Source organism: Rhinolophus ferrumequinum, chromosome 12 (genome assembly GCF_004115265.2).
Source record: "Rhinolophus ferrumequinum isolate MPI-CBG mRhiFer1 chromosome 12, mRhiFer1_v1.p, whole genome shotgun sequence".
Classification (NCBI taxonomy): domain Eukaryota; kingdom Metazoa; phylum Chordata; class Mammalia; order Chiroptera; family Rhinolophidae; genus Rhinolophus; species Rhinolophus ferrumequinum.
This window is the reverse complement of record NC_046295.1, coordinates 6,986,428-7,013,954: the sequence shown is the minus strand read 5'-3', so window position 1 is coordinate 7,013,954 and position 27,527 is coordinate 6,986,428. Positions and strand designations below refer to the sequence as shown.

The window sequence follows — 27,527 nt, the reverse complement described above, 5'->3', positions numbered from 1 at the left end:
ATCTCAATCACGTGGGCTGGGGCGCTTTTCCTTCAAGGTTCTAGGCCAGCTCTGATACCTCGGAGCAACAGCTCTTAGAGATAAGGAAGGCTTTCTGCAGAGAGAAAAGGACTTTGAAAATTACCTGCCACAATGACGGACAGAAGCCCCTTCGAAACCGACATGCTCACCCTGACCCGCTATGTTATGGAAAAGGGACGTCAAGCCAAAGGGACAGGGGAGCTCACGCAGCTGCTGAACTCCATGCTGACTGCCATCAAAGCCATCTCTTCCGCGGTGCGCAAGGCCGGCCTGGCCAACCTGTGAGTCCCGGGGAGCAGGTGCGGGCACACAGACCAGCCCTAACGCGCAGGGATCAGGTCCAGGTGGGGTGTAGGCAGAGCTGCAGGATCTCAGGCAGGAAATCGGGTCAAAAGCTATTTTCCTATGTGCCCCAGAGGGCAGTTGCCTTTAAAGTATCTGTCACGTGTGCTTTGATTAAAGGGACTTTGACTTGAATAAGAAAGGAACAAAATGCTTGGAGACATACTACGGTGAAAAAATATACATAATTTTTCCTGTTGCCATGTATGTAATGATAACAAGCTCAGTGGCTTGTTCCATTAAAACATATATTGAATTATTGTGATTTGTATCTGCATTCTCACTGGCACAAAGAAACAGCCAGGAGGCTTGGGAGGTCCCTTTACTTTCTTTGCAGATAAGAGCATTTTATTGTCATGACCTTTGCCAACAGTTAGGAGCTAGGCATCACTTACAAAATAACTTTCCAGGAACTCAGCCCACATCTCTTTTCTCACCATCGAAATCGAAAGGAGTCTTGTTTTTAAAACGATTTTTTAATTTCTTCTCTGTGACTCTTTATCTTCTTCTCCACTTGGTGAGCAGGGAGCTGAGAGGTGCTGGTTCTGGAAGGAGGAAATGCCCAGTGTCCAATACTTTGTTCTCTTTGGTGCTTTATCCAAGCACAGAATGAGGCCAAGCTCAGGCTAAGGCAGCTGGTCAACCCAGACAAGCGTCCAGTTTAAGTCAGTGATAAAAAGAAGCCGTCTTTCTCTGGGCTTCCCTTTTCATTGTGGTAATTCCAGTAGAAGTCCTCTCAGAAGTTGAAGGGAACTATTACAATTATTATTCCAAACTGAAGAAATTACAAAGTCTAATCATTTAAAATATTTACTGTAGCTATTTAGTGCTTTTAACACACACACACACACCCACACACACACGTGATAGCACTCTATGACAAGATGTAATGATCACAAGATGATTACAGAATTATTTATATGTAAAGTTTTGTGACCAGCAATGGGGTCCGGATTCAGATAGCTTATGATCGGCTTTGTCCCTCTCTGTGTATTGCTGTCACTGTATTATTACCTCATGTGGCAATAATGGCCAAACTCGCCTTGTTGGTGGGCCCTGCTATGCTTAGGGCCCTTCCCTGCTGTCTGCCTGACATTCACCAGCTCCTGCTCTGGGCCGGACCCTGGGCTCAGCAGCGTCTGCTGAGGTTGGGTTTTATCAGTCGGCTGCAGAACTGACTCCGCGGCTGCTGAGTGTCCAGATGAAGTGGAGTCAGGAGTTTGATAATTAAGGTGCTCAGATCTCATTTGGCTTTTCCTTCCACGTGATCATGGGCAACGATCTATTCTTGCTAGGACATCAGTTTCCCCATTTGCAAGATGGAGAGGATACTAATAGCCTCTAACTTGTAGGGTTATAGTAAGGGTTAGTGAGTCCACGTGATGGTGATTTCCACAGTGCCAGCCCTATGGTAAATGCTCAGTATGAATACCGTGGCTCCGTGCCCAGACCTGGGGAAATTTGCCGGCTGGCTGGTCGATGCCGCAGACTGACCACTAGGTGGCAGGCGCAGCCCGTGGAAACAAAACGTCAGGATTCCACATTTACTGGGAGGCTGAATTTTCCTTGGTCGGGCAGAGGGCCCACATTCGGGCAATTCAGACGACATCCTTCCCCTGGTCCCTCTGCAACACACACCCAAAGTGGCAGCGGGAGATGTCTATTGGCTAGAAATTCCTTCTTTATAACAAGATGCTGAAATTATTTTAAGAGAAAAGTTGAATTGCTTCTCAGAGAGCTAAAAGGTTGCACTCTGTCCCAGAGCAAATCTGCTCGGGAGAATGGGACTTCCACATATTTCTGCCACTTCCCATACATTTCTAGGCACAGATACAATTAACTTAAAAGTGACTAGGAATTCTCATGTTTTCCTTCTTTTTTTTCTCTGCTCCTTGTTGTAGGAAGAAGGTAATGCTAGAATGCCTCCCCTGAAAGCCTCTCTGAAGCTTTTACTGCCAAAATGGTAGAACATCCGCTCAGAAATGGTCAGGAAAGCTTCCGTGCTAGGAGGTATTGCTTTATGTGTTATAAAGCACCCCTTCCCGCAAGCTTTAACTTGGAGCATTTGTCAGGCAATCAGGCGTCATTGTGAATGAGCTTCTGTTCTTTCTGGAAGGAAGTGTGTGGGTGGAGGTTGACACAGCAGGATGCCTGGCACCTGGAGGAAGGGTGAGAGGGCCTGATGAGGGGTGAGTAACGGTGAAGTTGGTGGGGTGTTGGGGTGGGGAGGTTGTAAAGCACAGGACAGACAGCCTGTTTCTCAGCTCTGCTCACCAAAGGCCTTGGGCACCCTGACTCTTCATTCTCTAGCAGCAGCAGCTGCAAGAATCCACATTAAACAAGAGGTTGGGTTTGCAATCCCTTTAAACTCCAACGCAAAATAATCCAGTTTTATTGTTGCCATTGTTTATTTGCTTTTATTTTTTATTTTTTAATTTTTAAAAAGATTTTATTGGGGAAGGGGAATAGGACTTTATTGGAGAACAGTGTGTACTTCCAGGATTTTTTCCAAGTCAAGTTGTTGTCCTGTCAATCGTAGTTGTGGAAGGCGCAGTTCAGCTCCAGGTCCAGTTGCTGTTGTTAGTTGCAGGGGGCACAGCCCACCATCCCTTGCGGGAATTGAGGAGTCAAACCCGCAACTTTGTGGTTGAGAGCCCACTGGACCATGTGGGAATGAAACCAGCAGCCTTCGGCATTAGGAGCACAGAACTCCAACTGCCTGAGCTACCGAGCCGGCCCTGTTTGCTTTTATTTTGAACCAGAAGCTACGCTCTTTGAGGCCAGGCTGCCAATATTATTTTCCAAGGCAGCTGGCTTAGCACATCACATCACAGCAGACATCAATTGACATAGGGAGGGATGGTGGGAGAGGCTGTCAGTCAGGGAAGAGGGTGGGAAATGACTTGTCCCCCTGAGGGTAAATCCGCGGTTCTCGACCCTGGCTACCTATTAGAACACCTGAGGATTCCTTCAACAAATAAATGGCGTTAAAAAGGGAGAGGAAAAGAAATTACTTCCCTGCCGTCCTTTCGTCATTATTAAGTGAACACGTATAGAGCGTCTCCTATGTCCCCAGACACTATGTCCCCAGATAAAGTAGCTGCACTTCTTGCCTCATTGGGCAGACAGTCCAGCAGGAAAGACATTCCTATGAGCAGATCGTGAGCCACTGTGGATCGGATGGCAGGGGTGTGCCTGGTGTGTGCTGGACACATGAAGGGGGTCCAGGGAAGCTTCTAGAGCAGGTCAGGAGGGCCAGTAGGAAAAAGCTGATGGCCGATTGGGACCATTCCTACAGGGGAAGTGCCACAAGTGAAGGTGAAAAGGAGGAACAGCTTGCTGGGTGATGGTGGCCACAGGACCTTTGTGGCTGTTGGAATGCAAAAAGCTTGGGTGGAGTGATAGCCACATGGTTCTTAGAGGGAAGAGTGTGGGGGAGCGGGACAGCAAACCCAGGTGTGTGCCCTGTAGGTCTGGAGGCTGAGACTGGCTGAGTGAGGATGAGGGGGACAAAAGGCATTGCCAGTGTGGGAACAGGGCTTCCCAGTAGGGCCTGATGGGTTCCCCTTCCACTGTGGGGACTTGAGAACTCTGAGTGGACCAGAGTGATCTGACTCAAATTTTAGAAGGATCCTTCCCGTGAGGGTGGAAGCTACATAGGAGATCTTTACATATGAATGCTCTAAAACACAAAGACTCTAGATAGAATTTTTTAGTAGTGCTCTTGCTAACATTGCTTGAAAAGGTAGTGAAGAACCAAATTAAATTAGTGAAGTCTGTTCCCAAATTTCCTTCTTGTTCAAGTAACACTAAGCTACAGCAGGGCAATTTTCAATTTAGCCCGGCAGGCCACTATTGGAGGATAAATAACAAATATTGAAATTCCAGGGCTATAAAGTCATGGTCCTTTGCTTTTTGGAGTCATTAATTATGGTACATGTGACTTTATGACTCTCTGTCTTCACTTCCCAGTGCTGAGGGCAGGTTTGCAACTTTGTAAAACTGAATTTTGGTTAGTGCATTGGGAGAACAAGGGAGTAGGACAATATCCCCGAGATGTAAAGGAAGTAAGGTTGAGAATCACCGCTGTGGGATGTGACATACTTGGTTTGTGTTTACAATTTGGAGACACCGGAGCCATGAAGGGAAAAGAGGATACACTGGTGGTGTTTTAGTGTCTGGTCATTCAGCGTTTTTTTGTTTTTGCGTTTGTTTTGCTTTATTTTTGGTCTTCTTAGGTATGGAATCGCGGGAAGCGTGAACGTGACGGGGGATGAAGTGAAGAAACTGGACGTGTTATCCAATTCCCTGGTAATCAATATGCTCCAGTCCTCCTACAGCACCTGCGTCCTGGTCTCCGAAGAGAATAAAGAGGCGATTATCACCGGCAAGGACCAGAGGGTGCGTGCGGGAGCCAGAAGCAGTTCTGCTTATCACCACTAGATGGTGCTACTGAGTTGGGAAGATGGTTGCCTCACTTTTTCTTTTGTTTCCGGGATTTTCCTCTGTTGATTTATTTTCGGTTTCCGGAAACAATTGCATACTTCTTTAGTCGGAAATCTCATGCTGCGTAGTAAAAAAGACTCCAAAGCAGGGCAGTCATTCATTTAGGAAATAAATCACAGTGATTTACCGAAACGCCTCAGTGGGTGGGGTTCATGAGTTTTCACTGAATGTTTCCATAACAAGTGCTGGCATTTGGGGGAACTTGAACATCATCAAGTTCAGTAAAAAGTAGAGTTCTCTGGGAGAGCCATACTATACGACCTTTTATTCTTCCCCTCCCCACATCTGTTCAAACCCACCCCCACCGCTGCATCCACAGACTTCCTCATGCGGGTTATAGTTTCAGCAGAGGTTTCTTCATGCCTGACACACTGTCAGACTAATATAGAAAAGAAGTGAAAATGGTGCGTTTTCTTGCCTTAATACAATGGTAAACTTGGTTAGTGCAGGGCATGTCTGGGAGGGCCTATATTCACTACGGTTTTGTGAATAGTTTACTAGAGAGAGTTTTGCTGGTGGCCAAAAAATTCAACCCAGCTGTGATACAGTAATATGAAATAAATGCTGAGACTACTGGCCCTTGATTTATACATGGGGTGTTGGGGACAAAATGTCATTTCTTTATGATTCTCTGGTAGGGCAGAAAAGGTAAAGTAAAACCAAATTTATTAAGCACCTACTATATGTCAGGGACTGTGAAAAACACTTGTCTTACGTAATTTAAGCTAAATCACACCTATTATTTTCAACTTTCAATATCTAATGCTATGACCCTCAATTATCACTTAAATCTAATTTAACATTGTCTTTCCTGGTTGGCCTGAGCTACACCAGTCTTCACGCTGATTCATGAGTACTCCACGCCTACTCCTATATCACCTCCTTGAATACTTTCCAACATATGCTAGATGCTCAGCAAATATCTGTTGAATAAATACATGAATGAATGAACGAACTAAGTTGGATTATCCACAGGGAGAATGGGAAATTTCCAACTTTATGAATTATCCCACTTTTTGTGCCCTCCCCCTCATCCCCACTCCTGTTGAGCAAGGGGGAAAAGGAAATAAAGTTCAACTTAAGCTAGGTCATTACTCATTGGAAAGTCAGGGAAAAGTAATTTTAGTGGCAGGAGAAGTGACTCCCATTTTACTTCATGTTTCATTACCATGTTTAATTAGCCAGGAGACTCCAGTCCCCATCGTGAAGACTCTCAGAGGGCCTTGCACAAAGGAGGCTTGTAAAAAGTATCTGGTGACTTCTTTTCATGGAATGTTGGCTGGAGCAGCCTGTGACAGCAGTGTGGGTGGGTGCCAGGGACATGGTATGGCAAGACCCCATCTGCTCTGTCTTCTGGTTTTCACATCAGACAGGTAGGTTGGATGTAGCAAAATGCAGAAGAGTATTTTTATTCTCCTGAGATATCTACCTATGCATATCAGCTATCTTAATAAGACAGACCCAGAGGCTCTGGGACATTGCTCTGAGATTTTTTGAATTTTTTTTGGCAAAAATGCTCCACAATGAAAAATAGCTGTCTGGGGAAAGGCTTAGAAAGAATTATCAATAACTGACCTTACTTTGGATGTCGGTGGAGTGAGTCCAGGTTTATCTTCAGTTTCTCTACTTCTTCCCTGCAAGGTGCCCATTTCAGATCAGGTTTCCTCTCACACCTTCAGCAGCTCCAAGTCCCTGTGGGCCCAAGTTGGAGGGGAGGAAGGAACCAGAAGAGGCAGAAGGAGAGCTATTTGGAGGTTGTGGGACCTCCATTGCCTTGTGTGGGTGTCAACTAATCTGTTATGGGCAGGTAGGCTGTGAGCTACACAATTCATATATGCTGATATACTCTGCCATTGGTAAGTAATTGCATTTTTTTGATAAGGATATCCCTTTGTGCTAAATCATTTTTTGATGTCATGTCATCTGCTCCATATCACCACTTACATAGACTGTGTTGATCAGAAGGTGATCTGATTGGTGGTTCTTCCTTCCCTCTGTATGTTCAGGGGAAATACGTGGTCTGCTTTGACCCACTGGATGGATCTTCCAACATCGACTGCCTGGCCTCCATTGGAACCATATTTGCCATCTACAGAAAGGTGAGTAGACAGTCTGATCTTTAATGCCTCTTTCCTCTGGTGGTTTCTGGAAGATTTCTGGGCTGGAAGCCGCACGTCTGGAGTTCTAACCTCTGTCCTCCCACTAAGCAGACAGGCCACTGTAGGCAATCATGAACCTTACTCTGCCATGGGCTCCTCCTTGGAGGAGCCAAAACAGTAATTTTCCCTTTGCCTTCTTCAGGGCATTCATGAGAAAGTAAAGTGAAAGGACAGATGGGGCTTTGTTTTGAAAACCTGGATGCGACACAAATGTCAGACAAGGTATTAGGTTCCTGGCAGCATCTGAAAGCCCCTCTGTTTCTTCTTTGTGTATGTCAAATCTAACTGCATTACTTATCTATCACTGCTGTCACAATTCACCACACATTTAGAGCTTAAAACATCACCCATTGATGATTTTCCAGTTCTGTAGGTCAGAAGTCCAGCAGGTGTGGCTGGTTTACCTGCTCAGGGTCTCCTAAGGCCAAAATCTGGGTGTCAGCCAGCAGGGCCTGCTATTGAGAGGCTGGGGTGTGTGTGTGTGTGTGTGTGTTAAGGATTTAATGAGCTTCTGGGCTCATTTAGGTTGTTGGCAGAATTCAGTTCCATTCTGTCGTGGGATGGACGTCCTTGTGTCTTGGCTGGCCAATGCTGGGGGTCATTCTCAGCTTCTAGAGGCTTCCTGCATTCCCTGGCTTGTGAATCCTACATCTTCAAAGCCAGCAAAGGCAGGCCAAGGCTTTCTCAGACTTACCTGTCTGAGTCCCCCTCTGTGCCTCATCTCCCTGCCGCCAGCCACAGGAAGTTCTCTGCTTTTAAGGTCCTGTCTGATTAGAGTTGGGCCCACTGGGATAATCCAAGATAGCCTCCCCCTTTTAAATTGGCAACTCTAACAAAGTCCCTCTTGTCATATAATGTAACATAATCACAGATTCTAGGGATTAAGATGTGTTTGGGGCCATTCTACCTACCCCGTATACTTAACAATAGACAGGATCTTATGGGTTGGTTTTTGACCATCCAGAATCTTCATGCCAAACCACATAATCCACACTCTACTTCAACCTGAGGACCAGTCCTTGCTCCAATTAGGAGGGCTGGGTCTTTGCCCTTGGGGCTTTCAAACAGGAGGCCAAGGGCACTTGAAGTTCTCAAGGATCGCTCTGTTGGGTAACCTGCCCTCTGACTAGTTTTCGAAGCCCATCTCTCTGGCTCCACAGCGCACGAAATTACCAAATAAGTAATTTCTTTCCACTAAATTACTTATGATCAAACAAATGCAGACTTCACTTATTTTCCACATTACCAATGTAGAACAAATTATATAATGTTTGTATAATTAACTTTCCATGTGTGTCTTTCTTAGCTCTCCTAGATTATAACTCGGGAGAGGATTGGGTATGCCTCATGTCACCTAATGTTCTGTCTCTAGACATTGATAATCCAATAAATATTTCTGCTTGAATGATAGTTGTCAGAAAAAGGGGGGGCATGAATTTGATTTTCGGGGCAAAAGCTTAGAAAACTAACCTTAGCACAATATGTGAATTAACTTAAACTTTTTTTCTGAGAAGAAAAATAAAGAATCAATGAGTCATCTATTTCTTCTGTCTTGGAGAACGAAATGGAAGCTAACCCAGCTTGGGCTAGAGGAAACTTCCAAGGATGTTTCCTAGTTGGTGTTTTTTTTTGTTTGTTTTGTTTTGAGTTTTTTGGGGTTTTGTGTGTGTGTGTGTTTTTTCCTTTTGAAAAGAGAAAAGGAGACTCTTGTTACGGGAGCAGGAGAGAATGACAAGATATTTTCTCTGATATCTGAGAAAGCTAAAGACTAAGATGATCTTTCAAGTTTATGCAAAAATGAGCTAGGTGAGTAAAAGAGCTTTGTTTCCCCATTTGAGGTATAGCTTAGAGATAAAAATAAAGAGTTAGCTGGTGTGATACTTACGAAAGTCTGGAAAAAGACACCCAATTGTATCTTTGAGGTAGTTAGTATTGGTGTTTTCATCATGGCTATGGCTCTTGACTCAGCCACTGCTCTACCCACTGGAAGAACAATGCTCCTAGGTCAGTCCTCACCTCAGCCTCAAGGCAGATACACATAATATTGTCACTTTTTAAAAAAAAAAAAACTGGTGAACAAATGGAAGCACAGAAAAGGGAAATAACTAGGCTAAAATCATCAGTCAGGTCTATGGCCATACCACACTGAACGCACCTGATCTCGTCTGATCTTGGAAGCTAAACAGGGTCGGGCCTGGTTAGTACTTGGATGGGAGATCGTAAAATCATCAGTCAGGACATGGCAGGATAGGGGCCTTCTAACTTCACCTTCATGGCTCTTAATAGCTTCTCCCCTCTCTCCCAGTTTTACTGAAACATGATTGGCATATAACATTGTATATACTAGTTTTAGGTGTACAATATGATTTGATATATGTATATATTGTGAAATGATCTATGCAATAAGTTTAGTTAGCATCTATCACTTCATATAAGTACAATTATTTTTCTTGTGATGAGAATTTTTAAGATATACTCTCATAGCAACTTTCAAATATATAGTACAGTATTCTTAACTACAGTTACCATGCTGTACATTATATCCCCAGGACTTATTTATCTTATGTATCTTATAACTTTTGACCACCTTCACCCATTTCCCCCTCACTGCCCCACCACTTGCCTCTGGCAACCACCAATCTGTTCTCTGTTTCTGTGAGTTCGGTTTTTTTTTGTTTTGTTTTTTTAGTTCCACATATAAGTGAGATCATATAGTCCTTGTCTTTCTTTGTCTGACTTATTTAACTTAGGATAATGCCTTCAAGGTTTTTAACATAGAGAATGCCATCCATGTTGTTGCAAGTGGCAGAAGTTTCTTCATTTTTTATGGTTGAATAAGATTTGATTGTGTATGTACACCACATTTTTATTTTTATCCATTTATCCACTGATGGACACTTAGGTTGTTTCTATGTCTTGGCTATTGTGAATAATGCTGCAATGAATATGGGAGTGCAGCTATCTCTTCAACATAGTGTTTTCATTTCCTTCAGATACAATTCCAGAAGTGGAATTGCTAGATCATGATAATTCTATTTTTAATTTATTGAAGAATCTCTATACTGTTTCCACAATGATTGTACCAATTTACATTCCCATCAACAGTGCACAAGGGTTCTCTTTTCTACACATCCTCACCAGCACTTGTTATCTCTTGTCTTTTTGGTGATATCCATTCTGACAGGTGTGAGGTGATATTTCATTGTGGTTTTGATTTACATTTCCCTGATAATTGGTTATTTTGAGTAACTTTTTACGTAGCTGTTGGCCTTTTGTGTGTCTTCTTTGGAAAAATGTCTTCTTCCCATTCAGTTCTTCTCCCCATTTTTAAAATCAGATTGTTTGTTTGTTATTGAGTTATATGAGTTCTTTATATATTTTGAATATTAATTCCTTATCCTATGTATAATTTGAAAATATTTTTCTCCCATTCTGTAGGTTGCCTTTTCATTTTGTTGGTGGTTTTAATAGCTTTTTAAGGCCAACTGGTGTAAAAACAAAGAGGAATAATGGGGGAGGCTCTGATGCGAGGGGACAAGGGGCATGTGGGAGACTGCTGCATCTTCCTCTCAATTATTCTGTTAACCTAAAACTGCTCTAAAAAATACAGGGTATTTAAAACAAGCAGGAGAAATATTATTATACATAATATGGGATAATCGCACTTGAATTTAGGTGATTTTGAACACAGAGATTTTTGTCTTAAAGTTAAGTAAAGCACAGGTTTTGAAGGCTAATCCAAATAACCATAGTTTCTCTCTGATAATATTTCTAAAGAGGGGGAGTAAATTTGAGAAACTAATAAACGACTTTTAGAATGGAAATTATGAACAAAGGAAAAACCCAGAAAAAAAATCTCTAATGGAATGGAGATAAGTAATTTCTGTCATAAAAAATTCAAAGTAATGGTCATAAGGATGCTCAACAAACTTGGGAGTAGAACAGAGGAACTCAGAGAGCGTCTCAATAAAGAGTTAGAAAATATAATAAAGAACCACTCAGAGATGAAGAATACAATAACTGAAATAAAAAAACACACTAGAAGGAATCAACAGCAGATTAGTTAATACAGAGGAATAGATGAGTGACAGGGAAGATAGAATAGTGGCAATCACTTAATCACAACAGCAAAAAGAAAAAAGAATTAAGAAAAAGAAAAAGGATAATATAAGGGACCTGTAGGACAACATTAAGTGCACTGACATTCACGCTATGGGGATTCCAGAAGGAGAAGAGAAAGAAAGGGGCTGAACGTATACATGAAGAAATCATGGCTGAAAATTTTCCTAATCTGGGGAAGGAACAAAGACATCCAGGTCCAGGAAGCACAGAGAGCTCCAGACAAGATGAACCCAAAGAAACCCATATCAATATATATTGTAATTAAAATGGAAAAAAAATGATAAAGAGACAATCTGGAAATCAGCAAGCTGAAAGCAGCAAGTCACAAACAAAGGAAATCCTATAAGGCTATCATCTGATTTTTTCAGCAGCAACTCAACAGGCCAGAGGGGAGTGGCTGGAAATATTTGAAGTGCTGAAAGAAAGGAACTTACAACCTAGAATACTATACCCAGCAAGGTTATCATTCAGAATTGCAGGAGAGATAATTTCCCAGACAAGCAAAAATTAAAGATGACCACCACCAAACTAGCTTTACAAGAAACGTTAAAAGGTCTTCTTTATGCAGAAAAGGAAAGGCCATAACCAGGCATAAAAGAATACAGGAAAGAAAGAATTGCACTGGTAGAGGCAAATGTATAATAAACACAGTGAATTAACCACTTAAAAAGCTAATATGAAAGCTAAAAGACAAAAGTAGCAAAATTAGCTATAGCTACAATAAATAGTCAGGGACATATAAAACAAAAAGATATAAATATATGATGTCAAAACAAAGCATGGAGGGAGGAGTAAAAATGTAGTATTTTTAGAATGCATTTGAACTTAAATACCTATCAGCTTAAAATTAATGACTATAGATATAGATGGATATATATATGAATCTCACGGTAACCACAAACCAGAATCCTACAAAAACATACACAAAAAAATAAAAAGAAAAGAACCCAAACAAAACACTAAAGAAAACCAGGAAACCAATGAAAGAGGTCAAGAGAAGAAGAAAGGAACAGAGAGGTACAAAAAACAATTAACAAGATAGCAATAAGCACATACCTATCAGTAATTACTTTAAATGTAAATGGACTAAGTACTCCAATCAAAAGACATGGGGTGACTGAATGAATGAGAAAACAAGACCCATCGACATGCTACCTATCTCATAGATTATAGGGTTAAATGTAAAACTTAGCAACTTTTACAATAAAGCATAAGAGAACATATCCAGGAACTAGGTCTTGGTGCAGAGTTTTTAGACATGACACCAGAAGCACAATCTGTAAAATTAAAAAAAAAAAAGATAATTGATAATTGAACTTTATCAAAATTGAAAACTTTTGCTCTGTAAAGGAATGTGTTAAGAAGATGAGCATACAAGTATAGAATGAGATAAGTATTTGCAAACCACATGTCTGACAAAAAAACATATCTAGAATATAAAAGAATTCTCAAAACTCAACAGTAGAAAATTCCAAACAATCCAATTAGAACACGGGACATGAAGAGACATGTCACTGAACAGGTAAATATAAGTTTCTTAGTAAATAAATTATGAAAAGATATTCAACATCACTCCCCATTAGGGAAATGCAAAATAAGACCACAGTGGGATATCACTACACATCTATAAAACATCTGAAAGAAAAAAACAGTGACACCAAATGCTGTAAAGATGCAGAGAAACTACGTTTTTCAAGCATTGTTCGTGGAAATGTAAAATGACACAGCCACTCTGGAAAAGTTTGACAGTTTCTTTAAACAAAACAAAACATAACAATGAAACACTCACACACTGTAGGACTTATCAATTCCATTCCTGGGCATTTACCAGAGAAATGAAGGCTTATGTCCACACATAAAACCTGTACATGATTGTTCATAGCAGCTTTATTTGTAATAGCCCCAAAGTGGAAATAGCCAAAATGTCCTACAATAGCTTAATGGTTAAACAAACAGTTATACATTCATATCATGGAGTACTACTGAGCAATAAAACGGAGCAAACTATTGATACGTGCAACAACGTTGATGGATCTCAAAGGCATTATGCTGAGAGAAAAAAACTTCAAAAGATCACAAATGGTATGATTCCATTTATGTAATATTCTTGAAATGACATATTTATAGAGATGGAGAAGAGATCAGTGGTTGCCAGGGATCTGGGATAGTGGGGAGGAGGCAGGTATGACTATAAAGGGGGATCACTAGGGAGATATCTGTGGTGATGGAAGAGTTCTGTATCTTGACGTGGTGGTGGGTACATAAATCTACACATGATAAAATGACGTAGAGCTACACACACACTTAATACCAATGTCAGTTTCCTGGTTTTGATATTTTACTACATACTAAGACATAGCACATGTAACATTGAGGAAAACTGGAGGAAAGGTACATGAGATCTCTCTGTACTACCTGTGCAACTTCCTGTGAATCTATAAATATATATTTTTTAAAGTTAAAAATATTTGGGAAATACCTAAATTTTAAACAATAGAAGCTGATTAAATCCATGTAACTTCCTGTGAATCTATAAGTATATATTTTTTTAAGTTAAAAATATTTAGGAAAACCTAAGCTTTAAACAATAGTGGCTGATTAAATTTGGGGGTGCCCATGCAATAGACTATCCAGCAGTCTCATGAAAAAGTATGTGTGTATGTGTGTGTGTGTATATATATATATATGTACATATATATATGATTTCATATATATGTGTGTGTTTTCATATATATGTGTATACATATGCACGTGTACTAACTTATATGTATGTGTACGCATGTCTATCAATTGTATGCAGCGACTATGCCACCGTGGAGCTGCCATTCTATTTAGGAAGTCAAACATTAAACACACTAATGAAGGTGTGTTGGGAGCTTCAGAGGAGAAGCATTGTGTACCTGGAAGACCAATCCATGAGGTCAGGGAAGGCCCCCACAGCGAAGCTGATGTTTCACCTGAGACTTGACGGGTGACTATGAGTTCCTCAGGCAAGGTGTGAGAGGAGAAAGGAGAAGGCCATTCTGGCTAGAAAGAAGAGCATAGGCGGAGTTCTGGAGCCCAGAGGCAGGGTGGAATGTTCGAGAGAAAAAAAGCTCAGTGTTGCTGCAAGATAGGGTTTGGGGGTTGGGCAGAGAATGGTGTTGGACAAGGCTGGTCCATTCAGCCGGGGTTAAATCATGGAAGACCTGATAAAATGAGTTAAGAATATTGGACATCAAGGCAGTGGGAAATCAATGAAGTGTTTTAAACAGAGAAGTGACATGGATCTGAGCGGGGCAAAGATAGAGTGGGAGGAGCTGGCAGGAGGTGATGGCCACTCGGACCAAGGGGTGGTGGTAAGAATAGATGGGAGGCCAGAGGGTAAGGGGGGTGGGGGGTGGGAGATGAGGGTAAAGGGGATCAAATATATGGTGATGGAAGGAGAACTGACTCCAGGTGGTGAACACACAATGGGATTTATAGATGATGTAATACAGAATTGTACACCTGAAATCTATGTAATTCTACTAACAATTATCACCCCAATAAATTAGAGAAAAAAAAAAGAATAGATGGGAGGGCTTGGACCTGTGAAAAGTGGCTTGTAGAACTGACTAGACTTAGTGATTGAGTGAAGGTTGTGGGTGAGGGCGAGGAGAGTGGTTAGGGAAACGGGGGGAGGGTGATTCCCAGATGGCTACTGGTCAGAGGACACACCATTTGCTCATCTGGGCAGCAATGGGAGAAGAGTGGAAATTTTGGGGGGTGAGACAGGGCAGATGAATTCCACCTGTGATGTGTTGAGCTTGAGGCATCTGTGAGATACCTGAGTAAGGATGTCTGGTGAGCAGATGGCTCCAAGAGTTGGCTCTTAGAGGAGATGAAGATGGAGGTCTGGGAGTGATTGGCACTGTGCAGGGCTTAGAACTCTGGGTGTGGGTGAGACTGCCGAGGAATGTACAGACTGAGGAGAGAGCTTTATTAGTCAGGACTCTGGTATAAATGCCAGGAATGGATCAAGAAACTCCAAGACGGGAATATGGCCAGCCTCAGATACAGATTTCTGGAGCAAAAACTCTGATTGAGCCCCTTTGGGTCAGGAATGTATTCCAGACCCGTTTAAACTTGTGGGGAGGGTTGCGGGACTCATAACACAAACATAGCAGCTGAGATTCCAGTTCTCCACTATGGATAGGGTGGTGGTTAAGAAGGTCCATTTTGCACTGGGTAGATACCTGAGGGTTGGGGAGGAACCAGGAGGAGCACCAACATTTGAGAAGAGGGGCTGGCAAAAGCAAATGAGAGGGCATATCTAGAAAGAAAGAAAGCCAGACAAGAGGGAGGTGGACAAAAAGAAGCTCTGGAGAGACACGTCTCAAGAAGGAGGCAATAGCCAATGGATCCAACACTGCCTAGAGGTCAGCTAAGGGGGAGACTGGAAAATGTGGGCCAGATTTAGTAGATAGGGTCATATCTGGCAGGCTGCTGTGGGGTCAGGAAAAGGACAGCCAATGTAGGCAGGCTTTCTAGACTCCAGGATAGAGATGAAGACAGAGACAGGGGAGTAACTGCAGGGACGTCTTGGGATCTAGAAAGTGTTTCTTGTTGTTTTTTAAGGACAGAGATTCTACGAGTAATTAAAGTCCAGTGGAATCAATGGGAGAGGAGGGGTTCTCTTCAAGTCATGGTGCAGGTTCCTGAGGACCAAGGAGAGGGTGCGATGCCGAGCAGAGGCCACAGAATCATGGCTCAGAGAATGGAAAGTCTCTAGTCGGAGAACTCTGATTTTGTACACAGAAAATGTGATCTGTCTGATAGCCAAACAAAGGTGTTTCAGAAGCTTCCATGGGGAAGGCCAAAGATTTAATTTAAAAAACTGAATACTACCTTCGCCTTCCAGTGCTCTGAAGGTTCTTAAGAGATCATGCATTAGAGCCGTGTTTCCAAAACTTTCATGTGCATCAGAATTACCTGAACGGGTGATTCTGAAGGTCCAGCATTTCCGATTCTGGGGGTCTAGGTCATGGCCCAAGAATCTGTGTATCCAGCCACATCTCAGGTGATGCTGATGCTGGTCCACTCTGAGAACCACTGCTCTGGGGCCTGGTTCTCAGAATCCGTATGTAGCCTGGGGATCTGAAAAGAAAGCCAAATTATTGAGCACATGTGCATAGCGAATGAAAACATAATTAGTTTTAAAAAAATGTATTAGGATGAACGTGAGATTGTAAAAGTAAGGAAAAATATTAAAGAAAATGGGTCATTGATTGATTTATTTATTTCCCTAAGGAAATACTAAAATAATAAAAATATTAAAGGGAAAGTGCCATTTTTAAAGAACACCTTAAAGAAAGATAAGATTTGGTTTTAAAATAAATTTGTTAGGATGTTACTGGCAGGGGACAAACTGGCCCCATATTCCGTGTATTGTTGAGAAAGAGATGGCTTAGTGACAGGAGATGTGGGTCCAGCCCCAGCTTTATCACTCTCTGGTTTTAAGATGTGTGACCTCCATCCCTCTCATTCAAATAATACAAATTATTCTTTTATCCTTAGAAGTTATTCTTCAGGAGTGTTAAGAAGCCCAAGCCTTGGCAAAGAGATCTCTCCAGAGACAATAACACACCATGTTTCTCTTCTGTCTTCCTCAGACCTCAGAGGGTGAGCCTTCCGAAAAGGATGCCCTGCAGCCAGGCCGCAATATTGTGGCTGCAGGCTACGCGCTCTACGGCAGTGCGACTCTGGTGGCTCTTTCCACTGGGCAAGGAGTGGATCTCTTCATGCTTGACCCAGTAGGTACCCAATATTGGCAGTACCAGCACGTGGGACTCTATGGGCCTCTGTGCTTTAATTCCAGTCCGCTGGGATAACTTCCTGGTCATTCTTAATACTTGCTTCTTGGGCCAGAGTCTAGTTTGGGGAGACAACACTATCCTAAAAAACATTAAGGACCTTTGTCCAAGTGAGGGCATTTGGGGGTTCTACAGTTTCAGTCAAGCCCCATCCTGAAAGACTTTATTATCCAAAAGTGTGTTCAACCTCTTTGGTTTATGGGAATACAGTGGTTTAAAAATCCCAATGCTGCCAGTTTCCAGACAGAAACATGAATTCTTTAGAGCAGCACCACCCAATAGAACTTTCTGTGGCGATGGATATATTCCGTAACCTGTGCTGTCTAATATGGTAACCACTAGCCTCATGTGACTAATTGAACACTTGCAATGAGGCTAATGTGACTGAGGAGCTGGGTTTCATTTTTTTATTTCATTTTAATGAACTTAAATAGCCACACGTGACTACTGGCTCCCCTCTGGGATAGCATGAGTTTGGAGGACTTCCCCTAGTCTACACGTTCTTCCCAATAGGAAAAGCTACTGAAAGAAAACTCCTTTATCAGGTTCTGCTTTATTCTCCATACTTCTCACAATGAGAAAATGCTCAGTAGTAGAAGAAGAAGCATAGCCTCTGAGTGGATGAAAAATGATAGCACAATGCTGACTGAAGGAAGAAATAATTGGATAAAAGATGAAAGAGTTCAAAAAATAAGGCTGAGCCTTCTGGCAAGTGTACATCAAAAATGTTCAGGAGAAATTTTGGAAAATATTTGTAACTTATAGAATGTCTCTTGTATGACTAAATGCTGGTCGCTTTGCCTATCACTTGTAAACCGCTTTGCTAAATATAGTCAAGTCTTCTGAAAACTCCAATGATTTTGACCAAAATCCATTTCAAAGTTTCCAGTATTCAGTAAGTCAAAAGCAATTGTTCAGTATTTCAATTTAATTTGAATTTACAAATGTTTATTGAGCATCTAGTGTGTCCCAAGATACCGTTGTACGCTGTGGAAGGAGATACAGCACTGATGAAGCACACAAACATTACAGCCCTGGTGGAGTTACATGTTGGAGCGTCTATGTGAAAGGAAAGGTGGGGGAGCATGGAGGAAGGGTCACAAAATTTCAAAACAGGGTTAAACTCAACTTTATAGTATGGAAACACAGTTATCTTTTCAAATATAAACGTTTCACATATAAACCCATCAGATCAAAACCCATTGATGTTTCCATTTGCTGATACCCTAATTTCTCCTTATTTTCAAGAAGCAGGCGAAACTGGAGAAATTCTGTAGTTCACAAACATTACTCTCAGACAATAAAATTCCCCTTCTAAAATTGTTCTAGAATAATAGCTAACAGTTATATAGCACTTACTAAGTGGTGGGTATGTATCTGTTCCAAGCAATTTCCATCTATGAATGTAACCTCCCAGCAGCCCTGAGGGGGTCCTGCAGGTAGTGACTGGTGGCTATAGAGGGACTGGGCACAATTTTATTCATAATTCTGAGGATTTCTTTAGTTTTTGTCAATTATTTCTTATGCTGAGTGAATACAGCTTCTGACTGAAGGGATTTCCTCTTTACTCCATCTAAGAGCCACTGGGGTACCAAGAACTTCTCTAATGGCTTCCAAGATTGAAACCTTAAGACAAAAAAAATAACTGGACCCACACATTAGTGGTTGAAATGTATCCCCCACCTTTATGACAAGTCCTATCTGCGTAACTTCTTCTCATTGTTGATGGCCCAAATCTTCCTGAAAACTTTAGGAATTATCTGGGCACGAGAACTTGGTGGACAAACACAGTTAGATTACTTATAAATGAGGCACCTAGCTGACAGTGAAAGTTACAAAGGAAACTTTCCCTCTTCCCTTTGAATTATTTTATCTCCTGTTATATTACTGCTTGAGCTTCCTGTGGGGCTCAACATTGTCACTGTTCTTTATAAAAACAACTCATAAAAACATCACTGGGCTGGCTGCAGAAGGACTTGGCAACGCCCTGGGCACTTCCAGCGGCCCACATCTTCTAATGTTCTCTGATTACTGGAGAGTGTGCTGTTGGCTTCTGTTTCCTGGTATCTTTCTTCTTCTTACTGGTGTTTCTCTTCATCTTTCTAGGCTCTTGGTGAATTTGTTTTGGTGGAAAAAGAGGTCAAAATTAAAAAGAAAGGAAAAATTTACAGCCTCAATGAGGGCTATGCCAAGTATTTTGATGCTGCCACCACGGATTATGTGCAGAGAAAGAAATTTCCTGAGGTGAGTGAAGAAAGCCTAAGGTGGCAGCAGGGAGAATGCTGTCTCAGTGGGTTCCTGTTTCGTGGCGGCTCTCGGGGCCTGGCTAAAAGAGGTCGGTGCCCCTGTTGATGGCTTGGTCAGTATGAGAATGGTAGGCTCTGCCTTTCTTCAAAAACAATCGTTATCTTTTCTAGCTAAACTTAACCTACTAAAGGTTAATACTCCCCAGTTTAGTTTTCTAAGAGAAATTGTTTATAATCAAAGCAGAGACCATATTTTCAAAATTCAGAGGTTCAGGTCAGAACCTCTTTCAAGTCATTTGTTTTCTGCACTACCACCTCTACAGATTCTGGTCACTCAGTTGTATTTGCTTTCAGATGGAATCATTGTATTTGAAGGTCCCATTCATATGCTCTAATATTGAGGCCTTGTGTTTGCCCCAAGTTTTCGGAAGGTCTTTGGCTCTCAACGTGATTACCAAGCTGTGGACTTCATATGGCTATTAACACAGCCCCCAACAGTCCATTGAGTGGGTTCACCATACAAAGAGAACTTTTAAGGCAGGTATGGGAGCATAGTCAAATAATTTCCAGATCAAGTGTAAAGTCTGGCCTAAACTGGGAGTAGAGCAAAGCTTATGTACAAGTGGGACCTTCTCTCACTAAATTCTGGGGGATGTGGTGAGGGAGGCCCCTTTTCATGTGGTGGATGAGCGGTGGTGTGGTGTGCCAACCTGGCTCCTATGAGCTCCAGGAAAAGGGCTTGGGATTCCATGGGACCAAGTGGCACTTACTCAACAGGATGTGAGACCTGATTTTGCTGCCTCAGATTAAAGCTTTAGAGGGTTTTCTTCTGTTTTTCTTTTGTCTGTTTTATTAAGTAAAATTCCCAGAAGCGCAGTTTCCTGTATCTCTGCTTTACAAGGCAGTATTTTGCCATAGTGCACAAACCCATCAGATATTTTGAGGGCAAAAGCAACAGGATATGAATGAGGTTGATAAACTCAAAATGATTTACAAGTTCCCAGTCTTGGAGATGGTTTCATAATGGTTTCAATTCTAAGCTAAAAGTGCCCCCTTTAGAACTCATAAAGGAAGATATTTATTTTACCACTGAAAAATAAAACTCCTATGCAAAAAAATCCCGTAAATCTCTTTGAAGAAGCTGTGAACTGAGAAAAAAAGTAATAACCACATATATGATATATGACCAACAACATGAATAGTCTAACACCAATAGTCTGACTATGGTTTACGAGGATTCTTGTAAACCATAACACAAGGATGAGCTAGCCCCCAAATAGAAAACCATCCAAGTCTTGGAAAACATGTAAATGTCCAGACAGCAACTGGGAAGGTGCTAATAAAAATTCAAATTAAATTGCAGTATCATTTTTACATATAAGATTGGCGAGGATTTAAAAGATGAATATCAATAGTGCATGAAAATAAGCACTCTCATAAATTGTTAATGAAAACATAAACATCACAGTCTTTCTGGAGGGCGATCTGACAATCTGATTTTAAGTATTAAATATCCATACATTTTGATTCAGTAGTTTATCCTAAACTCCCAGGAGTTTATCCTTAGGAACTAATAATTCAAATGAAAAGAGATAAATGCAGAAGGATGTGTTACTGCAGCATTATTTATAAAAACAACAAAAGGAATAACTGCAGTATCCATTCATAAGGCTGGGTTAATATATTATGGGCATTCACAATATGCTAGTGAATATTGTGCTACATGTCTATTCATCTTTTACAAAGGTAAGTCTTCTTTATATATTGTTAGTGAAACATATCCACAAAATATTCAGTGAAAGAAATGGGGTACAAAACTAAATATAATCATATATATGAATAAAATGTCTTCAAAAAATGTGACATTTTGTTAACAGTGGTTTCACTGTATGTGTGAATGTGTGCAATGGTCATGTGTTAATAAAAATAGACCATTCTAATTCTCTTTATAGAAATTATTATAAAACCATGTCATTTGAAGAGTCCAAAGAATAAGCAACCAAAAAAATTTAAGGGGAAAAAGTATATCAGGACGTTAATGAATAAAAAGAGCATATTCTTTTTTGGGGATTTTATGATGTTTAATATAATATTAGTCAGCTTTGTAAAATTTGTAATATGTTATGATTTCTTTTCCCATTTTAAACAAATGCTGTTCTGCATCTTGAAAAAAAGAAAGTAAAATAGATCATTCCGTTTTGAAAAAGAAGTCTCATTTCTCTCCTAAAGCTTTGCTTTCTGGAAGCCCCGCTCAGGTGTGAGCAGGCTCCTCCCACTCCCAATGCTTCCTGAGGCCTTTGCCTGTTGTTTCGCTGCAGGATCTTTGTGTTCTGGCGGCCATTCTCCCACCCACCACAACCCAGGGAATGGGGAGTGGTGCAGGCACTGCCCTTTCCTCTCTGCCACTGTGGAAAGAAAGAGCATCCTCCTTCGCTGTCTCTGTCCCCTGACAATAGCAGTCTCCCCTTCCCTGATTGCACTCTTCTACTTAGTCATGACAGTAGTAGCTCGTGTATATTGTGCAGTGCTGTTCCAAGTGAACAGTCAAGTAACTTGTCCACGGTGACCTTACTAATAACTGATAGAACCAGGATTAAAATCAAGACCATCTGGATCCAGAGCCCATGGATACCGTGCAACCCATTAGTGCAGATGAGATGAGTGTAGGGAGTTGTGGCCAGCGTGTATGTTTAGATGAAATAGAAGAGAACAGAACAGAGTGAAACAGAATGGAATGAATAGAATAAAAATTAGTAAATAATTATTTTTACAAAATACTTGTTTTATTTCAGCCATATATATGTGTTTGAGTGAGCACTGTATTTTGTCACAAAATGTATTTCTTTTTTTAAAAAGTTTGAAAAACATTGCTATACTATGTGGCCTCTTCCTGACCTTTATCAAAACTGTGACATGCCACTCAATATCTCTCTCCACTCTGAGTTTTGCCAACATCTGGAGTGATTTTAGTGTCCACGGGTCAATCCAGTAGCTAGTTCTTATCATTCTTTAACTCCAGCTATATTCATCTTTATTTCAATTCATCTACCTGGTTCCAAATTTTAGGGATTATTATTTCTTAGGAATCACTCAATTATAAAAATGTAAACTCTCATGTTTACTCTTCAAACAGGCCCCTAGCCTTTCATATTTCTTACACTGTGTGTTAGTCCATTTGGACTGCTATAACGGAATAACAGACTGGGCAGCTTATAAACAGCAGAAATTTATTTCTCATGGTCCTGGAAGCTAGAAGTTCAAGATCAAGGTGCCAGCAGATTTGATGTCTGGTGAGGACCCACTTCCTCCTTCATGGACAGCCGTCTGCACACTGCATCCTCTCATGGTGGAAGGGGCGAGGGAGCTCTCTGGGGTCTCTTTTAAAAGGCACTCATCCCATTCATGAGGGCTCCACTCTCATGACCGAATCCCCTCCCCCAAACCCCACCTCTTACCACGATCCTATGGGAGTTAGGATTGCAACATATGAATTTGGGGGAGTGACGGGGGTGGACACAAACACTTGCTGCGTAGCACGCTGCCATATTCCCAGCCCTGCTTTGGAGTTCATCATGTCCCTTGAGTCTTCCTCTTTGTCCCTATGTATTGTCTGTGTCCTCTTGTCCCTGTCTTTTGCTCCTCTTCTGACCTTATTGACACCCCAGCAGCCTAGATGCTATGATTGATGACACCAACTTCTCTTCCACCTGCATCCTCTACTCCCTTACCTCTTTATCCTTCTACATTCTCCTAACCCTGAGTCAATCTCCAGTTGATCCTACATTTTGATGCATGCACTGAGGAATATAAGCAAGCAAATGGTGGCACTACGAATGCTGTCACCATATTTACTGGTCTATTAGTGCCCCTCAGCATCTTGTATTTGACCTTGGTCCTACCTGACAGATAAAATAGATCCCATCAACTCTCCACGTCACTCCTGCAAACACATTGACAATCTCTTCCTTTCTAAATGACTTCAGGTCCACGGTTCATCCTCCTACCTGTGCCCTCAGCCCCACCTCTTTCTCTTCACTCCATCTTCCTTCTCCTGTATTTTCATCCTCTTGCTCTCTACTAGTTATTTCCTTTCAGCCTACGAACATACTCACATCTTTTTCATCTTAAAACTCACCCTCCCACCTCGTTTTGCACCTACAGCCAATGCCCAAACCCTCGCCATCACATTGCAATGAACACACTCACACACACACTCAAAACAAGCATGCATGAATCATTCAGTCTCCATTTCCTTTTCTCCCATTCAGCCCTCTGAAATTGGGCCTTTGCCCCTACAACTCCATGGAAACTGCTCTTGTCAAGGTTACCAATGACTTCCTTGTGGTCAAGTCCATCGAAACTTGTCTGTCTTTATGTTATTCACTCTCTCTGAGCATTTGGAATTATTGATCACTGCCATTGTCTTGAATCTTTCTTCTCTGACTTTTGTGACTCTGTTTTTCTGCCTCTCATTTCAGGAATCTTTCTTCATCATTACTTTCCTACTGTTAAGAGAACTTTAAAAGTAAAGTTTGAGGTGTAGTTTTGTTTTAGAATGGAAGGAAATAGCCCATGTGAATTGCATTGACCAATTAAAAGTTAATTTTCTCAATTAAAAATATCATCAAGATTTTTTTGGACTAGACTGATTCTAAAGTTTTTATGAAAAATGAACAAACAAGTATAAGTGATGCAAGAAAATCTTAAAAAGAGGGGAGACAATGAGGTGGAAATGGTGCTACGAGATATTAAAACATATTATAAAGCCTCAGTAATGACAACAGCATGGTACCAGCACATGAATAGACAGAGCAGTGGATCAGAATAGGAAGTCTGGGAGCAAATACAAATATACACGGGAATTCTGTTTATGACAAGGTGAGAGCCAAACCAATGGGTAAGGATGGACTTTCAAATTTTTAACATCCCCCTTCCTGTATTTTCTGCCTCATCCTGTCTTTCTGTCTCCTTTCCTTGGCCTATAAATACACTAAGTGTCCCTCGGTAAATATCAGAAAACAAACAACCCTCCCTCCCTCCCTCCCTTCCTCCCTCCCTCCCTTCCTTCCTGTATCGCTTCAGTTAACCACTCTTTCCCCTACGCTTTGCAACTAAGTTCTCTTGAAAGAATAGTTTTTATACACTGTCCACTTCTTCCTTTGGAAAAAAATACTTAAAAAATATATTGGTTTGTTTTTAGCTATAAAGTAAGACAATACAGAAGACTATATGCATTTTAATAACTTTTTAAAATGTGAGAAGAAAACGGTAGCAATTAAATCTGCACTAACATTACAACAACCACTGTCCACATAAGGCTATTGAATGCTTGAATTGTGTCTAGTCTAAATTGAGATGTGCTATAAGATACACACTGGATTTTAAAGGCTTAGTGTAAGCAGGGAATGTAAAATAACTCTTGAATAATATTTTCTATTGATTACACATTAAAATAATAACATTCTGATATATTATTGTAAATGAAAATTATTTCTAAAACTGTTTACAGTTTTGCCAGTGGATAAACAATGCTTGCAGTAAGTGCAAAAGTCGTCATTGTTCAAGGAGGTCTGGTCTCAGAAAGCTAACAAAAGGCTCTGAACCCTGGTACTCCAAGAAGGAGTCTCAAGGAGATGCCTAGCAATTGTTTGAATTGTAGGAGAGGAAATTTCTTCTTCCCTTCTAGGTTTTTTGGCCGATTTAATAGTTAAATCGACGTAAGATAGATTAACAGGAGAAAACCAATGTAATTTCATACTTATGGAAACACCATTAAAAATATGAGACTCAAAGAAATAACCAAAGCAGGTAGCTTTTATAACTTTTAGACAAAGAAACAATAAATGTGCGAAGAAGTTCGAAGAAGTTCGGTCTAGGGGGCAGTAAATTAGTGAGGAAGTAACAAAGTTTGTTGATACAGCCTTCTAGGCCCTCAATTCCCTATCTCTGGTGATAAGGATGTCTCTCTTCCTTCTGGTACAGGAAGGTTCTTTTCACATGGAAGATTTATTTCCTGTTTTCAGGGGAACAAAGGAAGGTCAGAGTATCCTTCTTGCACTGACTGTTTCTCAAGTTACTTTAATTCAAAATAATCAATATGCCAAAGTGGCATATTCTGCTCTCCTTCACTGTATTCTTCGTTTCCTTCTTTTCCTTTCCTTTCCTTTCCTTTCCTTTCCTTTCCTTTCCTTTCCTTTCCTTTCCTTTCCTTTCCTTTCCTTTCTCTCTCTCTCTCTCTCTCTCTCTCTCTCTCTCTCTCTCTCTCTCTCTCTCTCTCTCTCTCTCTCTCTCATAGCTTCTCTCTTAAGATTGTTATAGAATATTGTGTCTTACTATAATGAGTCCAATCACTAGTCGAAGTATGGGGACTCTTAATTAATGAAATTCTCAATTATATAATTCAATTTTTAATTCCTCAGCTAGTGAGTGGAGGATGAAGAACCTGGAATGCAGAAGCTACACCAACTGGATGTGTGACCCCGAGCTGGGGCTGGCTAATTACTGAACTCACTGCCTCTGTCTCTTCCTTCTCTGCTCTCTAGGACAGCAGTGCGCCCTATGGGGCCAGGTACGTGGGCTCCATGGTGGCTGACGTGCACCGCACCCTGGTCTATGGAGGGATTTTCCTGTACCCAGCGAACCAGAAAAATCCTAAGGGCAAGGTAATTCCCCTTTGTCTACTGTATCCAGTCAGGGAGCCAGTTGGATTTCCCTTTCTCTTCACACATGCTTTTTGGGTACTGCCCTGTCCTTGGCATGTCTTTCTGTGAGTGGGCAGGTAGAAAAGAAATGAGGTGTATTTCACATTAGTGAACTTTGAGGCTGTAGTAGAAAGTTTGGAGAAGAAGGATAAAGTTGTTGATATTGGCGATTTTTCTGGCCTTATGCCCAACGTTCACTGTGAGTCAGCTGTGTTTATCTCCCACTTTCCACATGCTATATCTGATTTTTAGCTTTAGCATCGACTCTTTGGATCATAGACTCCTTTGAGAAGCTAGAAACTTATGGACCCACATCTCAGAAAAAAATATGCATGCAAACATGCACGTTACATACATTTTTAGGAGATTCACAGATGACCTGAAGTCCACCCAAGATCCTCCTGTGTGTGCTTGTCTCTGTAAACCCATTGAAAGATTTTAACCTCAGAAAAAATCAATCACGTGGCCTGCAGGCTAAGACACCATGAAGACCTGGGCATTGTGTTTCAAGATAGGTTTACTACAATAGCATGTGAAGGTCAGAGCAAACCTTGGCTCCAACACAAGCTTTATGTGAGAATGCTGTACTCTTTTTTTCTTTTTTGAAGTATCTAAATCAACAGGGTATAAACAAAGGTTAATTGGTTACAACTTGAGACTTTATTGTTTGACACCCCAAAACCCCTACTCTCAAGTCCTGAGGGCAAGGGAATAGGGGGAAAACGAGCCAAGTTCTCCAAGTTGTCAGTCAGACTCTCACATCAGTCTGTCCAGGACAGTGTGGCCTCCAGTGTCCCTCCAATGGACAATCAGGGACCCAAGCTTGTGTCCTCACAGATAGAACCTCCTAACCAGGCCTGCAGATTCAATTTGCTTCATTACCGAACCAACAAGAAAAGGGTACCAAGATCTCATTCTCCCAAATAAAGAGGCAGGTCTCTCATAAGAATCGCAAGTCAGCTAGTTACTGACCAGAGGTGCCCGCAAAAGTAAATGTGGTGAGCATCAGCTGAAGAAACCCAGTCTTGTGAAGGGTCTAGATCTCAGGCAGGCCCCTCTGCTGAGGTGGGTGACCTACTCTCACTAACGAAACAGACAGAAGTTCAGGAGATGGAATTCCTGGTCGAGCTTTAGGGGTGTGGTTCAGGATTTTCGGCCACTTGCAAAGCTCGTCTGCTTCTCCACAGCTCCGGCTCCTGTATGAGTGCAATCCTGTGGCTTTCATCATTGAGCAGGCGGGAGGCTTGGCGACCACAGGCACCCAGCCCGTGCTGGATGTGAAGCCTGAGACCATTCACCAGCGAGTCCCCCTGATTCTGGGGTCCCCAGATGATGTACAGGAATATCTCACCTGTGTACAGAAAAACCAGGCAGGCAAGTAGTGAATTTGACCCTGCAAACCCTCTTCTCTTTGTCTTGTACCTTGTACCAGGGACCCTAGATGAATGATAAGCAGCCACAGTGGTGATGAGTCATAAACTGCCAATCTACTGAATTACAAACAGAACAGTAGAAGCAAACTGCTCATGACAGGTCTAGAGGGCAGATGTGAGTCTGTGAACAGTGTAAATGGCTAAAAATAAAAACCCACATGTG

The 27,527-nt window shown here is 41.5% G+C and overlaps 1 protein-coding gene across 1 annotated transcript; it reads left to right on the top strand.

Annotated features, from left to right (window-relative positions):
• Positions 1-4: 4 nt before the first annotated feature.
• On the top strand, positions 5-27,527 carry FBP2 (fructose-bisphosphatase 2). The gene is made up of 7 exons (XM_033123318.1): positions 5-302; positions 4,602-4,764; positions 6,876-6,968; positions 16,784-16,924; positions 19,091-19,228; positions 25,773-25,892; positions 27,119-27,527. The coding sequence occupies exons 1-7, from the start codon at positions 133-135 to the stop codon at positions 27,311-27,313; spliced, it is 1,020 nt and encodes a 339-aa protein (XP_032979209.1). The 5' UTR covers positions 5-132; the 3' UTR covers positions 27,314-27,527.